Source organism: Triticum dicoccoides, chromosome 1A (assembly GCF_002162155.2).
Source record: "Triticum dicoccoides isolate Atlit2015 ecotype Zavitan chromosome 1A, WEW_v2.0, whole genome shotgun sequence".
NCBI classification, from domain to species: Eukaryota; Viridiplantae; Streptophyta; class Magnoliopsida; order Poales; family Poaceae; genus Triticum; species Triticum dicoccoides.
In genome coordinates this window covers 604,359,555-604,373,548 of record NC_041380.1, presented here as the reverse complement: position 1 = coordinate 604,373,548, position 13,994 = coordinate 604,359,555, and the positions used below count along the sequence as shown (strand labels likewise).

Here is a 13,994-nt window from a genome sequence, read left to right as displayed (position 1 = left end):
CGGCACCTCCGAGTTCTTAGCACACGTACAGCTCGATGACGCTCCCCGGGCTCCGATCCAGCAAAGCTTCGGGGATGAGTTCCTTCAGCACAACGGCGTGGTGACGATGATGATGTTCTACCGACGCAGGGCTTCGCCTAAGCACTACAACGATATGACCGAGGTGGAATATGGTGGAAGGGGGCACCGCACACGGCTAAGGAACGATCACGAGGATCAACTTATGTGTCCTAGGGTGACCCCCTGCCTCCGTATATAAAGGATCCAAGGGGGGGTGCGGCCGGCCTAGAGGAGGCGCGCAGGAGGAGTCCTACTCCTACCGGGAGTAGGACTCCCCCCTCCCCCCTTTCCTTGTCCAAGTAGGAGAGGTGGGAGAAGAAAGGAAAAAGGGGGGTGCCGCCCCTACCTCCTTGTCCAATTCGGACTAGGGGGAGAGGGGGCTCGCGGCCTGCCCTGGCAGCCCCTTCCTCTTCTCCACTTTAGGCCCATGAGGCCCATTAACCCCCCGGGGGGTTCCGGTAACCCCCCGGTGCTCCGGTTTTATCCGAAACTTCTCCGGAACACTTCCGGTGTCTGAATATAGTCGTCCAATATATCAATCTTTATGTCTCGACCATTTCGAGACTCCTCGTCATGTCCGTGATCACATCCGGGACTCCGAACTAACTTCGGTACATCAAAATGCATAAACTCATAATAACTGTCATCGTAACGTTAAGCGTGCGGACCCTACGGTTCGAGAACAATGTAGACATGACTGAGACAAATCTCCGGTCAATAACCAACAGCGGGACCTGGATGCCCATATTGGCTCCTACATATTCTACGAAGATCTTTATCGGTCAGACCGCATAACAACATACGTTGTTCCCTTTGTCATCAGTATGTTACTTGCCCGAGATTCGATCGTCGGTATCCAATACCTAGTTCAATCTCGTTACCGGCAAGTCTCTTTACTCGTTCTGTAATGCATCATCTCGCAACTAACTTATTAGTTGCAATGCTTGCAAGGCTTATGTGATGTGCATTACCGAGAGGGCCTAGAGATACCTATCCGACAATCGGAGTGACAAATCCTAATCTCGAAATACGCCAACCCAACATGTACCTTTGGAGACACCTGTAGAGCACCTTTATAATCACCCATTTACGTTGTGACGTTTGGTAGCACACAAAGTGTTCCTCCTGCAAACGGGAGTTGCATAATCTTATAGTCATAGGAACATGTATAAGTCATGAAGAAAGCAATAGCAACATACTAAACGATCGGGTGCTAAGCTAATGGAATGGGTCATGTCAATCAGATCATTCACCTAATGATGTGATCTCGTTAATCAAATAACAACTCTTTGTTTATGGTTAGGAAACATAACCATCTTTGATTAACGAGCTAGTCAAGTAGAGGCATACTAGTGACACTCTGTTTGTCTATGTATTCACACATGTATTATGTTTCCGGTTAATACAATTCTAGCATGAATAATAAACATTTATCATGATATAAGGAAATAAATAATAACTTTATTATTGCCTCTAGGGCATATTTCCTTCACATACCTGCCCTGAAAGCACCCATGTTATCCCTAATCACAGCTCCGCTGCCAGCTTTCCTCCCCCCTTTAGCCGTCGCTCCATCGGAGTTCACTTTGACCCATCCTTCGATAACTAAAGATTAAGGGCTATGATTAAAGCACTAAATGTGTCGAGGTGCTCGCCATTGGAGCGATGTGGGCTGTTAGATTAGCATGAACTGATGGCCAAGATTTATTGAATCTGCTCCTTTGGATCTTTTTATATTGGTACAGATATAGATATAGATGCTGGGTGATTCTCAAAAAACAAAAGTTACGGTGAGCTGGACAACAACAAAAATTGAAAAACGACAAACAAATAAAAAGCAACAAACAAGTGCTAAAAAATCAACTAAGATGATGTCACATTAGGTGTGAGGTATTATTTCACATCTAGACAGACCTATTTTATTATATTGTATGTATGTATGCATGTATGTATATACTTCCACCCACATCTCACACAACGCTATATCGAATATTATTCAACTTTCTCTTGGATGTGTGTGCATGTGGTAAAACGTACGGGTGCTGATCACAAGAGTTCAAAATAGATAAATATATTGGTCCATGGTACCCAAAATTAAGCCATCGTGAAACCTTATACATGATCACTTATTTGGCACAATACGGTCGCGTGAAAACAAAAGTTTCAGCAACAATGATTGAAACTGTGTGCTTGAGAGCCTTGATAATGAGGCACTCGTGGGTGTGTTAGAGAGTTACTCTAGAATCATGTTGTCTTTACATACCTTTCACTCCCTAATCTCTTTTTTCATTGCCCAAAGAAAGAAAAACTCTTCGGTGCATTCCCAGCAAACAAGTGTTAACTAGAGGAAAATCTCATCGACCGCAACTTCTTGTATCAAGTCCTCTTCTTCCTTCCTTCACCTGTTGTTGAGGAACACCGCGCCGCAGGCTATGATGACGATCACGCCGCGCACCCCCTGCATCCCCATCGGCATTTCGCCAATTAGATTAGCAATTCAAATCAATGCCACACAGATAAAGAGGGAAGCGGTCAAACGCTCGCCTGGTTGATCAGCCACCCATTTAGTGCAGGGAACCCGTAAAATCGCCGCCGCTTGGAGCCCACCGCGTCGTCGTTGCTTGTGCCCTGCCCGCGAGTTGATGATATCAGTCAATCAGGATGAAGCAGGCACCAACAGTTTAACACGACTAACTAATTATCTGAGTTTTCGCACTTGTTTGGTGTCTTCTTCCCTTGCGCTCTGCTCTATGTTCTTCATCGAATTCAGGTGCTTAAGCCCGACGAGGTCTTTCAGCTGCCTGCTCCCGGTGGTGATGCAGATGTGGGGGTGGCCAGTCCAGGCGATGCTAGATGTCACCCCCGAACGCATTGGAGCGATGGAGCGACGATGATGATTTTGCTTTTCTGCATTCTCTCCCATGCTCGTCTTGGCTGCTCTGTCGCGCCTGCTGGAACCCCGTCTTCTGCTCTCCTGAGCATTCAACAAATCGCCCTGTCTAGACGCGCTTGGTTTCTTGTTGATGATGTGCCTTCCTAACCGCGACTCAGAACCTATATCACCAGAAGTAACGGTCACTTTGCCAGATGACTTGTCTGGAGGATTGGTGGAAGCCGATAGCATCCCTTCCAACGACCCTTCCAACTTGATCATTGGCACCGAAGGCGGTCCCTGGAAGCCATGATAGAATCAAAGTTTCATTTCCCATAATGTGAGAGCCGGAAATTATTCAACAGAGACACCAATATTTTCAGTGTATAAAGGTGGGTTCAGGTTCGGAAGAACCTGCAGAGAGCTGCTCTCGAAGGCGCTGATCATCTTCTTCACCGCGCTGCTCGACCTGCTCTCCAGTTCACCCTGCCCTCTCTTAGAGCCAATGTCACTTTTCGGCGGTAGACCCTTTATGTCAATGGGGCCTTCGGACGTCGAAGTTTGCAACGGCGGGTTCTTTGGAGACGCCATATTCGTATCTATGCTTATTTCGGAAAAGACAGCCTTCCCTTTCAGATCATCCATCGACATGCTCTTCCGGAGCGTGAGTCGGTCTTCTGTGCTTGTGATGTCGGAGATCTCTTCTGCCTGCTCTTTAGGTGGTGTGTTGTCTAGTAGAATTCGAAAAAGAAAGCAAAGTCCCACATGTTGGTCATGTCAACTGAATATTTCGTCATTAACTGATTTCATGAACCAGCATTCAGAATGCAGAGACAGGAATTTAAGAAATACTAAAGCATGAATGTGTATGTTCTGAACCTTTTGTTTAGGGGGCAAACTGACACAGACACACACCCTAATGCTTACAGTTTGTTCCATGGAACTCCAATGTGTGCTTGCAGTGCAACACAAACTGAATATTATTACCTTGGAAAGAAAGTTCGTCGCCATTCCCAAACAGCTCTTGCTGCTTTCTTTTCATCGCAGAGTTCCTCTGAATAAAAGGACATAGTATAAACATGAGTAGTATACCTTAACTTAAGATGAACCTTTCAATCAAGATGTTTTTTGAGCTTTCATGGAAACAGCATGAACCATAAAATTGGTATGTTACCATTTCTTGGATGCGTTTGCGATCTTCATCACTGAGCAAGAACTGCAATTGGAGAACAATTTGCCCTCCACTATCAAGGCTAAACACAACATCCGTACTCCCCTGCTCGACAATCGACCTTGTCTTCAATTCTGTTGTGATTTACATTAAACCATAATGCACATTATCAACTTGTAGGGGTGCTCATGATAAATACTCCCTCCGTTCCAAAATACAAGTCCTTCTAGAGATTCCACTATAGAGACTACATTCAGATGTATATAGATGCCTTTTAGAGTATAGGTTCAATCATTTTGTTCCGTATGTACTCTATAGTGAAATCTCTTAAATGACTTATATTAAGGAATGGAGGGGGTATAAGATAGGCTTGTCTGCATCGTACTAACAGAAAAAACCTGTTTTGGATACCAATTCCTTGTCTGCATCGTACAGCGACAACACCATGCTATCACGAAGTGATGTAACTGGACTGCACATATATAATATTTTTGGTGTCAGATAGATTTAAAGTTTTCCTTGGGGGCACAATAAGCGCAGCCTCGACACACATTTTGTGGAAATGGAGAGGTGAACAGAGAATAGAAATCAGTGCAGGCGGTACGGAAATGGGCTTACAAAGAGAAGCCATCTTGTCCTATATATCCGCTGTACTCTTTTTTCCCGAGGTTAACTGCATCCAAAAAACGATGCTTACATACGAATGATAACATTAGCCAACAGAAAACGAAGAAACAGGAAAAGTAGAGTGGAATCAGAAGGCAGCAGCCAACCTTGCAAGAAGAGTGGAGCGGCGACCGGTGGCTGAATGTCTGCACAGCAAAAGATAGAGCAGTGTGATCTCTTTTTCTTTTTGACGAGACGCAGCAGCGACGCTGCTTTTCATTCATTATAAGAGGAGAGCATTATGTTTTGTTCGTGTATTTTTACAGGAAGAAGAATAAATAAATATTTGCGGATCATAAGAGAGAGGGATAAACTTGCCTGAGACTCGGATGCTGCCCGGCATGGTTTGGTGGTGCGTAGAAGCCCTCTCCCAATTCTGATCTTGGAGACTGGGGAAGGCAGCCTGGGCTTTGTGGATGTTGTTGAAGGCAGCCTGGATGTGTGGCTGTGTGTAACAACCACTAGCAAGGCCTCCTTGGACCAGTGGAAGAGCTAATTCTTGTCCCCTGCTAGCTGTTGCTATCACAAAAATGTACGCTCACACTCATACAGACACTGACAGGTTACACCGGGTTGCAAGGTTTAAACTGAATGAATGAAATTTTAAGCTCACACTCATACAGCAGTTTCAGACAGTAACCCTATTTATCTTTTATTACTGACAGTTAGTGAATTTTCAAAGCTTCCACTAATATTCCAAGAGCTAAAATGTTGAGGTACCAGAACAAGTGGAAATTCTGGAGCGGTTTCATCGATCTGGTTGGTGCTGCTTGGAACTCGCAGTTCAATCAAACTGAAGCAGCAGCGGTGCGATTGCTGCCAAACTGAAAAGGCTCCCCCGCAAAAAAAGGAAAAAGAGTCTGAAACACGTTGAAGTTCCTGGAGTGGATTGAGAAGGAGAGGCAACTAACCATGCTTGAAGAGAATCCTTTTTCAGGAACAACCGCACAATGGCAGCTTGGGAAATACAAGATTAAAGTGTACCGAATTACTCTCTCGTGATGCGAAACAAAAAACAAAAAAAACTGCGAGTTCAGAATTCAGATTGAGGCAAAGGATTGGGTCCATAATTGCTCCATCGTCGACCCCCAAGATTTCGCCTTTTCTTTGTCCAATGTAATACTGCAGCTGACAAGAGAGTCACCCTTTGTTAGCAACGAACTTGAGCAGCCAAGCAGACGAAAAATTGACATTTAGCGAGGATCGATCAACTTGTTAGACGAAAAAGAAAAGAAGCAACAGACTTAACTAACGAAACTGAAACTAGTGAAGATTCTGACGAAACTGAACCGCGACGAGGACGAGCTTAACACTTACACTCGCCTCCTTAAACATGTTGAGCTTTGGTGACGACTCTTTTTAACACCCATGCGCTCCCGCAGCTCCTGGAACTTCATCTTCCTCCGGATGTCAGCAAGCTGATTCTAGGCACTGACGTGTTCCGTTCCGCTGCAACGGGAGAGCTTGTTCGATCTAAGTGCTAACGCGTGTCAATACGCTTGCTGCGCTCATGATCAACAGGGTTCCTGCAGCTTAGCTGACTTGCAGACTGATTATCAACCCACCATCAGATCAGCTAACAATCTCCCAAACCACAGTACCACACACCTTGGCGGCAGGCAATACATTCGGCCTCGCAAGAGGAAATCAAACTTTCTCCAAGGTGAAAAACACCTCTTTCTTTCTATCATCAAGGTCGATCTCCGGCCAAATCACTGTCGCTGTACCCGTGCAGCTTCAGAGATGATAAGCAGCCGGCAGACCATGGAAGTAAGCGCATGCTCCCAGATGTTAGAGTTATAATATAAGTCATGTACCCCTTTTGTATTTATCCCGTTGTATGAGGGGTTTCCTGCATATGTTTCACACCTCAACATGTATATATATATATCGGCCTATGGCCTCATGGGAATACAAGTTGCTTATTCCTAACATGGTATTAGACCTAGGTCAATTTTTTGCACGCCGCAACTCGTGCTGATTGATCCGCCTCGCGACGCCACCGTCCTCTGTGGCCGTCACTCCGTTCTCCGTCGCCGCCGTGTGGATCGCCAGGCTGGGCCGCTGCCTTCGCTCCCGCCCGTGCGATTCCCTCTCCTCCTGATCGCGTCCACACCGTGCTCCCTGATCCGGATCAAGCCGCCAGCCGTTCCCCTCGCTGGATTCTACCACCGTGATTTCCCTGGTTCTGATCCAGTCGCCGGCGTTATCTCCAGCGGACGGCCGCCCGCCCGATCCGGTCGCTCCGTTCTATCCATCGCGCGCCACAGCCGCCGCTAGCCCCGTCCGATCCAGCAGCCGGCCAAGTAAATTCACGTATACGTCATCTACGTCTACGTGTTTGTTGCTTGAGAATCCATCAGGTTTGGTCTAGCTAGCTTTGCACTTCGCGTGCACAGCATCGCTAGCCCCGCGCGCTACAGCCGTCGTTCGCCAAGCCCCGCTCGCCAGCCCCGCGCACTTCGCCAAGTCTAGTCGGTTCGAAAAAAAAAATGTCTGCTGCATCGGGCTATGTTGCTTCCCTCGCTGTCCGGTGATCTTTGATGGTACTAACTACACCGAGTTTACTGGCTTCATGCGCATTCACATGCGTGGCATCCGTCTTTGGGGTGTTCTTTCTGGCGAGGTCTGCTGTCCGCCACGTCCAGTTCCTCCGGTGGCCCCTACTCCGCCAACTCCATCGGTTCTTCCTACGGATGCTAATCAGGCCGCCAAGGATGCGGCTAAGCTTGCTGATGAGGCTGCTGATCGTGCTTATGATGAGAGGGTTTTGGCTTATGAGGAGGCTCTTCAGACGTATCATGGTGCTCTGTCTGTTTACACCCAGTGGCTTGATGATGATGCTCGTGCTGCAGCTGTTCTCACTGCTAGTGCTCTGCCTCAGTTTGCTTCTGAATTTCTGGGTCTTCCTACTGTCTTTGAGATGTGGACCTGTCTTCGTGAGCGCTATCAGCCCTCTGGTGATGCCTTATACCTCTCTGTGATCCGTCAGGAGCATGCTCTTCAGCAGGGTGACTCTACTGTTGATGACTTCTATGCACAGAGTTCTGCTATCTGGCGCCAGCTTGATTCTCTCCGTAGTGCTGGGTGTCGTACCTGCCCCTGTTGCCAGGTTGTCCAGGCCAATTTGGAGTTTCATTGCGTCTATGAGTTCTTGTCTCGGCTCCGTAAGGAGTTTGAGCCCCGGCGTGCTCAGTTGTTTGCTCGTGGCCGTATTTCTCTCATGGAGGCGCTTTCTGAGATTCTTGCTGAGGAGACTCGCTTACGTGGTGCTGGTTTGCTGGAGGTTCCCTCTGTGCTTGCTACTCGTGCTCCTACGCCACCTGCTCCATCGACCACTTCTCGCTCGAGTGCTCCGCCGCTCTTGCCCACTCCTTCTGGAGGCTCAGGTAGCCCCCGTCCACATTGCGCCTATTGCAACAATGATGGTCATCTTGAGTCTCAGTGCTACACGAAGAAGAAACACCTGCGCAAGGCTCGATCATCATCTTCAGGGACTTCGTCATCTACCTCGACAGCTTCAGCCATTGCTTTGACTGAGCAGGATATTCTGAGACTTAAGCGTCTGCTCGCGGCTTCAGGTTCTTCCTCGACGGGTACTGCCGGTTCTGTGACTGATGCTTCCCGTACTGAGCAATCACCCTCTACACAGTCAGGTACATCCCCATGGGTTCTGGACTCTGGAGCTTCTTTTCATATGTCTTCTCATTCCTCCACTTCGTCCTCTCTTCGATCACTGGATTCTCCTATTCATGTCTTCACTGCTGATGGTACTCCACTTTCTGTTGCTAGTAGAGGCAATCTTACTACTCCTTATTCTGTTCTTGATGTTGCTCATGTTTCTTGACTTACCATGAATTTGTTTTCTGCTGGTCAACTTACGGATTCTGGTTGTCGCGTCATCCTCGACGTTGACTCTTGTTCTGTCCAGGACCGTCACACGCACACTCTGGTTGGGGCTGGCCCTCGCCGCCGTGATTCTCAGGGTCTTTGGGAGTTGGACTGGCTTCATGTTCCTTCTGCTGCCACCACCATCGCCAGTTCTTCCGCTTCGGTTGCCTCCGTCACTGGTTCCTTCCAGCAGTGGCATCATCGACTTGGTCATCTGTGTGGTTCTCGGTTGTCTTCTTTAGTTCGTCGAGGCCTTCTGGGGTCTGTCTCAGGAGATGTCTCTTTAGAGTGTCAGGGTTGTCGTCTTGGCAAGCAGATTCAGTTACCATATTCACATAGTGAGTCAGTGTCTAAGCGTCCTTTCGATTTAGTCCATTCTGATGTATGGGGTCCGGTCCCTTTCGCTTCGAAAGGTGGTCATAAATACTATATTATTTTCATCGATGATTTCTCTCGTTACACATGGCTTTATTTCATGACTTCTCGTTCTGAGGTGTTGTCTATTTATAAGCGTTTTGCTGCCATGGTTCATACTCAGTTCTCTTCACCCATTCGTATTCTTCGTCGCTACCCCCTGATTCTACCTTGCCGATTCCTCCTTCTATTATTCCATCTCTTCCTCAGCATTACACTCGTCGTCGACGACCAGTCGATGCCTCTGTGGATGGGTCGTCATCTTCCTCTCAGCCTACTTATGGCTTGCGTTCTCGTCCTCGTCCGCCTGTTGATCACTTTGGATTTCCCACCGCTGGTGCTGCTGTTCTTGAGCCGACTTCTTATCGTCAGGCTGTTGTTCATCCTGAATGGCAGTTTGCGATGGCAGAGGAGATTGCTGCTCTTGAACGCACTGGTACCTGGGATCTTTTTTCTCTTCCTCCCGGAGTCCGTCCGATCACTTGTAAGTGGGTCTACAAGGTTAAGACTCGCTTTGATGGTTCTCTTGAGCGTCACAAAGCTCGTCTTGTGGCTCGTGGTTTTCAGCAGGAGCATGGTCGTGATTATGACGAGACTTTTGCTCCTGTGGCTCATATGACCACTGTTCGTACACTTCTTGCCGTTGCCTCTGCACGCCACTGGTCTATATCTCAGCTTGATGTTAAGAATGCCTTTCTTAATGGTGAGCTGCGTGAGGAGGTCTACATGCAGCCACCACCTGGGTATTCTGTTCCTGATGGCATGGTATGTCGTCTTCGTCGCTCTCTCTATGGTCTTAAGCAAGCCCCCCGCGCCTGGTTTGAGCGCTTTGCCTCTGTGATCATTGCTGCTGGTTTTTTAGCAAGTGCTCATGATCCAGCATTGTTTATTCACCTTTCTCCTCGTGGTCGGACTCTTCTTCTTCTTTATGTTGATGACATGATCATCACGGGGGATGACCCCGAGTATATTGCCTTTGTAAAGGCCCGTCTTAGTGAGCAGTTTCCTAACACCAGACATGTTGTTCTTTGTGATTGCTAGTCCATGAGTTGAGTCCCATCAACAAGTGTTTCCTTTCTTCTTTTTTCAAATGGAAAAACCTCAAGTTACAATCAACCAGAGAATCTAGAGCGTTGGCATCTGTCCAGAGCAGTTTGGCTCTGAATGTGTGCCCCTCCACCGTCAGAGTCCCTAGCCATAGCCAGATTGAGCAGAGCTCATGGACTTCAACTTTTTGGCCCTGAATGTGTCGCAAATCTGGAGGAGCAAGCATCATCATACTACTTGGTTCATTACATCCAGCCTTTGCGACGTGTGCACACACATTGGCCACACTACACGATCGATAGTCGGCAGATTCAGATAACTGACGTTTAATCTCCTGCACCAATGTAGCGCCATAGATAGAGCGATCTAAAGCTTTGCTTTGTAACTTGTTCACTGCCTCCGTGCAGTCCAGCTCCAGCAGTCCACCTGGTGCGTAAGAATCACAGCTTCCCTTTGCTGCACTGCAACAAGTTGAGGTTCATAAATGCTCTTGTCCATGAAACCGATGAGCCAATTGTCGAATTCTTCAGAGTTATCAGGAATGGTGATGATGCCTCATGCTTCTGCTGGTTTATGGATGGAAGCCCGGAACTGCCTGCTCTCAACTGCGAGATATAGGTGTGGTCGATCTGTGCATCCATCCTACAGTCACGCTTCGTTTGGATGCTTTCTTGCATCATCATCATTAACTGGATGCAATGGTTGTGCAGTGAAGACGGTATCAAGCCTTGGTTACGATATTTGGAGGCTGAGGCACCGAGGTTAGGTATGTAGCTCAATTATGTTGATTCCCAGGCTGAGGTGTTGCTGAAATCGACGCTTTATTACCAGCGAAAGATACTTGCCCATGTTGCATCAGATTTGTGTCAGGAACTTGTTTCTTGGAAGCCGTGGGAACAGCACTGGCTTGCTCAAGAGGTGAAGAAGCCGCGGCCTTGGGGAATGATGGACTCATGCTGCTGAAATGGGCTGCTTCACTGTTTCCCTGTGACTGACCAGGCTGAAAGAAAGAAAGAAAGTATCCCATTAATTTTCCACAACTGTCAAGTTTAATAGCTTAAGCTTAATAGTTTGCTTAGTTATATTAAGAATGGACTAGAGAGTCACTATTAACCATCTAATGTCGAAGCCGCATGAAATAGGCCCTGCTTTAGTAATCGACGGTCGTCAAGTCCCAAAAAAATGTACAAGTGTTTCAAATAGGTGTGTGAAAATGATATGAGCGGATTTTCATGAAAAGAAAGTACTTCCATTTACTTAACCAAGGGAATATTTTCTAAGCAGGCAACTACTAACTCGAAAAGTAGCAATAAACATAACCTTGACATAACAGAGAACTATTTTATATACAAAAAACTGGAGCAGCCAATCGCTACAAGTCTGCAAAGCTCATAAACAAGTTCTCTGTTGCATTGTTTTCAGACATGCAGAGACTTATCGCATGATTATCTTGGTTACCACGACAAGCTACTTTATGTTCCCCACAGGAAACAACTCAAACTTCAGAGAACAATGAGCTGCTAGCTTTGGTGCGGTTTTTAAGTTCTGCCTGGAAACATTTGGGGGAGCATACGTCCTGCCTGGAACAACTGCTCTCTGCTGCTGCTAATGATGCAGGCTGCAGATGCGGCCTAGACAGCTGTGCCACCAACTGCCGACCTCTTGGCCGTGCACAGGACTGCCTGCATCTGTACTACTGTAGGAGATATAGGTGTAGCTGGTATCACCTGGGTGTGCTGCACTTGGTCAACTTGTGCGTCCATCCTTAGAGGTTGCATCGTCATTCTCTCGATGCTGTTCTGTGCTGGATTGATCTGCCGGGGATGCGCAGTCGCCGCCGGGAACTTGGAATGGAGTGGGGGCGGTTGTGAAGCAAGAAACGGTGTGACCTGCAGGAGGAACCTGCATCAAGCCACGGTTATCGATATCTGCCACCTCATTTGGCACCCCTCCACTCTGAAGATGTCAAGTGTCGTTTTATTCAGTTTTCTGACGGACTGTTCAGTTATCGCAGCATTCCTCAGCCGTCCATCCGCCATCCATCAACACTTGCCGTTTCGCGCCGAGAAGACGATGCTGTCGACATTGATCTGCGATCGAACGGCCAAGACTAATCCGCGCGTCGCAATTTAAATTCCCATTGCAGCTTGCACCCTTCTTTATGCTTTACTGCTTTAGTGGTGATGTGATGGCTATAAGAGCCAAGACCCCGGGCCTCGAGAGGCATCAATTCCTGTACTGGGTTGAAACCCTAGCCACCGTGTTCCGGCTGGCCTCTACATGCGCATCTGCAAGTCGCTAAAACCCCAGCAATTAATTTCCCCTCTTTGAGCGCTACTTTTCATCTCTGAATTCAGTGTTAGTTGTTCGATCGTTCACATAAACCTCAACCTGACAAGGCTTATCAACCGAGGTATATAGCTTATGTTGAATCCCAGGCTGAGGCGTTGCTGAAATCGACGCTTTATTACCATGGCCATGTTGCGTCGAATTTTTTGTCAGGAAATTGTTTCTTGGAAGCCGTAGGAACAGCACTGGTTGGAGAGGCGCCGGCTGCAGGAGCCTGAGGTATCAACCTAGCTCTTCATAAGCCTAGCTTGATTCCTGGTCCTAAACTCTTGATAAGCCTAGCTCTGTTGAATAGCTTGATTCCTCTGTTGTTTGTTTTGTCTACGCTGCTGTTGACCCTGCCGTTTCTTCTGCTTAGGTTCTGTAGCATTGGCAGATTGATTGGCAAGTGCACAGCTATCTGGTGGACTTTGCGCAGACTGCTGCTTCTGATGCAGTGAAGCCGAAGAAGGAGTTGAAGTGACCGGAGATGCTTGATTCTGCTGCTGAATGTGCGATCCGTTCTGCACACCGGGTACCACACCTGTTACAGGAAGATTGTTGTTATCTTGAGACACCAAACGGTGTTGAAATTGTCTCTCCTTAGCCAGGTGCATAGGCATTGTAGCATATGGCTGCTGCTGTGTGCTTGGATGGCTGGTTCCTTCGGGTTTGCTGAAGAGGTGAAGGAGCTGCAGCCTTGGAGAATGATGGATTCATGCTGCTGAAATAGGCAGCTTGACTATTTCCCTGTGAAACCTGCAAGTGGAGCTCCGGCTTCACCATATGCTGCTGACCAGGCAGAAAGAAAGAAAGAAAGTATCCCATCAGCACTCTTTTGGATCACATTAATCCAGATTGAGGTTGAGGAAATTAACTTAATTTCCCACAATGTGAAGTTTAATAGTTTAAGCTTTAGTGAAGATTGGACTATAAATTGTTAACTCTATCTAGTTCAAGGATCAAGAGGATTCCCTGGTCTGGAATATGAATTCCAAAGGGGTTTACACTGTAAAATCATTCTATAAATTTGTTAATTTTAGAGGGGTGCTGCCAGCTGAGTTGGCTCCCCTGCTGTTTGGACTATCAAGATTCCCCCTAGGATTCAGATCTTTCTATGGCTATTAGTCAATAATAAATTGCTAACTAGGGACAATTTGAGTAAGAGACAGGAAGTGGGAGACCCTACTTGTGTTTTTTGCTCTGAGCTAGAATCTTGTTTCCATTCATTTTTTGATTGTGTTGTTGCTACTGAGTTCTGGAAAGCTATCTGTAGACTGACAGGAGTTAGAGGTGACATTAATATGATGTCCATCTCATCCTATTGGCACAGAGGAGATGGATTTGCTGCGGTTAACGTCATTCATGCAGCTGGTCTATGGGCTCTCTGGAAAACTCGCAATGACATGGTTTTCAATTGTGTTTGTTGGCCTGGTTTGCAGGCTATCTAGCGGAAAACCACGTTGAATCTATCTACGTGGGACTGCCTTTCCTCATGTCATGTCAGGGACAAGCTGGTGTGGGCCTCGAAAGAACTGGAGATGA

At 47.2% G+C, this 13,994-nt stretch overlaps 1 protein-coding gene and 1 long non-coding RNA gene across 4 annotated transcripts in view; both read right to left on the bottom strand.

Annotated features, from left to right (window-relative positions):
- Positions 1–2,145: 2,145 nt before the first annotated feature.
- On the bottom strand, positions 2,146–5,350 carry LOC119295085. 3 transcript variants are annotated; one of them, XM_037573416.1, is made up of 10 exons: positions 5,088–5,350; positions 4,877–4,978; positions 4,722–4,776; positions 4,502–4,575; positions 4,107–4,237; positions 3,920–3,986; positions 3,347–3,663; positions 2,777–3,232; positions 2,605–2,688; positions 2,146–2,518 (listed from the first exon to the last, which is right to left on the bottom strand). In XM_037573416.1, exons 1-10 carry the CDS (start codon positions 5,110–5,112, stop codon positions 2,459–2,461), a joined length of 1,371 nt encoding a protein of 456 aa, XP_037429313.1. In that variant the 5' UTR covers positions 5,113–5,350; the 3' UTR covers positions 2,146–2,458. The 3 variants fall into 3 exon arrangements, with proteins under 3 accessions (XP_037429313.1, XP_037429319.1, XP_037429326.1); XM_037573422.1 differs by having other exon boundaries at positions 4,877–4,915; positions 5,088–5,348; XM_037573429.1 differs by lacking the exon at positions 5,088–5,350 and having other exon boundaries at positions 4,722–4,795; positions 4,877–4,977.
- Positions 5,351–11,425: 6,075 nt separating this feature from the next.
- Positions 11,426–13,994, bottom strand: part of LOC119295123 — a 3,733-nt gene continuing 1,164 nt past the window's right edge. Inside the window, exon 2 of the long non-coding RNA XR_005143766.1 lies at positions 11,426–13,241. This is a non-coding gene — a long non-coding RNA (uncharacterized LOC119295123). The remainder of the gene's footprint in view (positions 13,242–13,994) is intronic.

What these genes read in the sequence shown, in the direction of transcription:
- LOC119295085 (XM_037573416.1), bottom strand. Translation starts at nt 5,112, where the DNA reads ATGCCGGGCAGCATCCGAGTCTCAG. An exon ending in GGACAAGATGGCTTCTCTTT is followed by an intron (nt 4,576 to 4,721) that starts GTAAGCCCATTT and finishes ATATATGTGCAG; the next exon opens with TCCAGTTACATCACTTCGTG. An exon ending in GCAAACGCATCCAAGAAATG is followed by an intron (nt 3,987 to 4,106) that starts GTAACATACCAA and finishes CCTTTTATTCAG; the next exon opens with AGGAACTCTGCGATGAAAAG.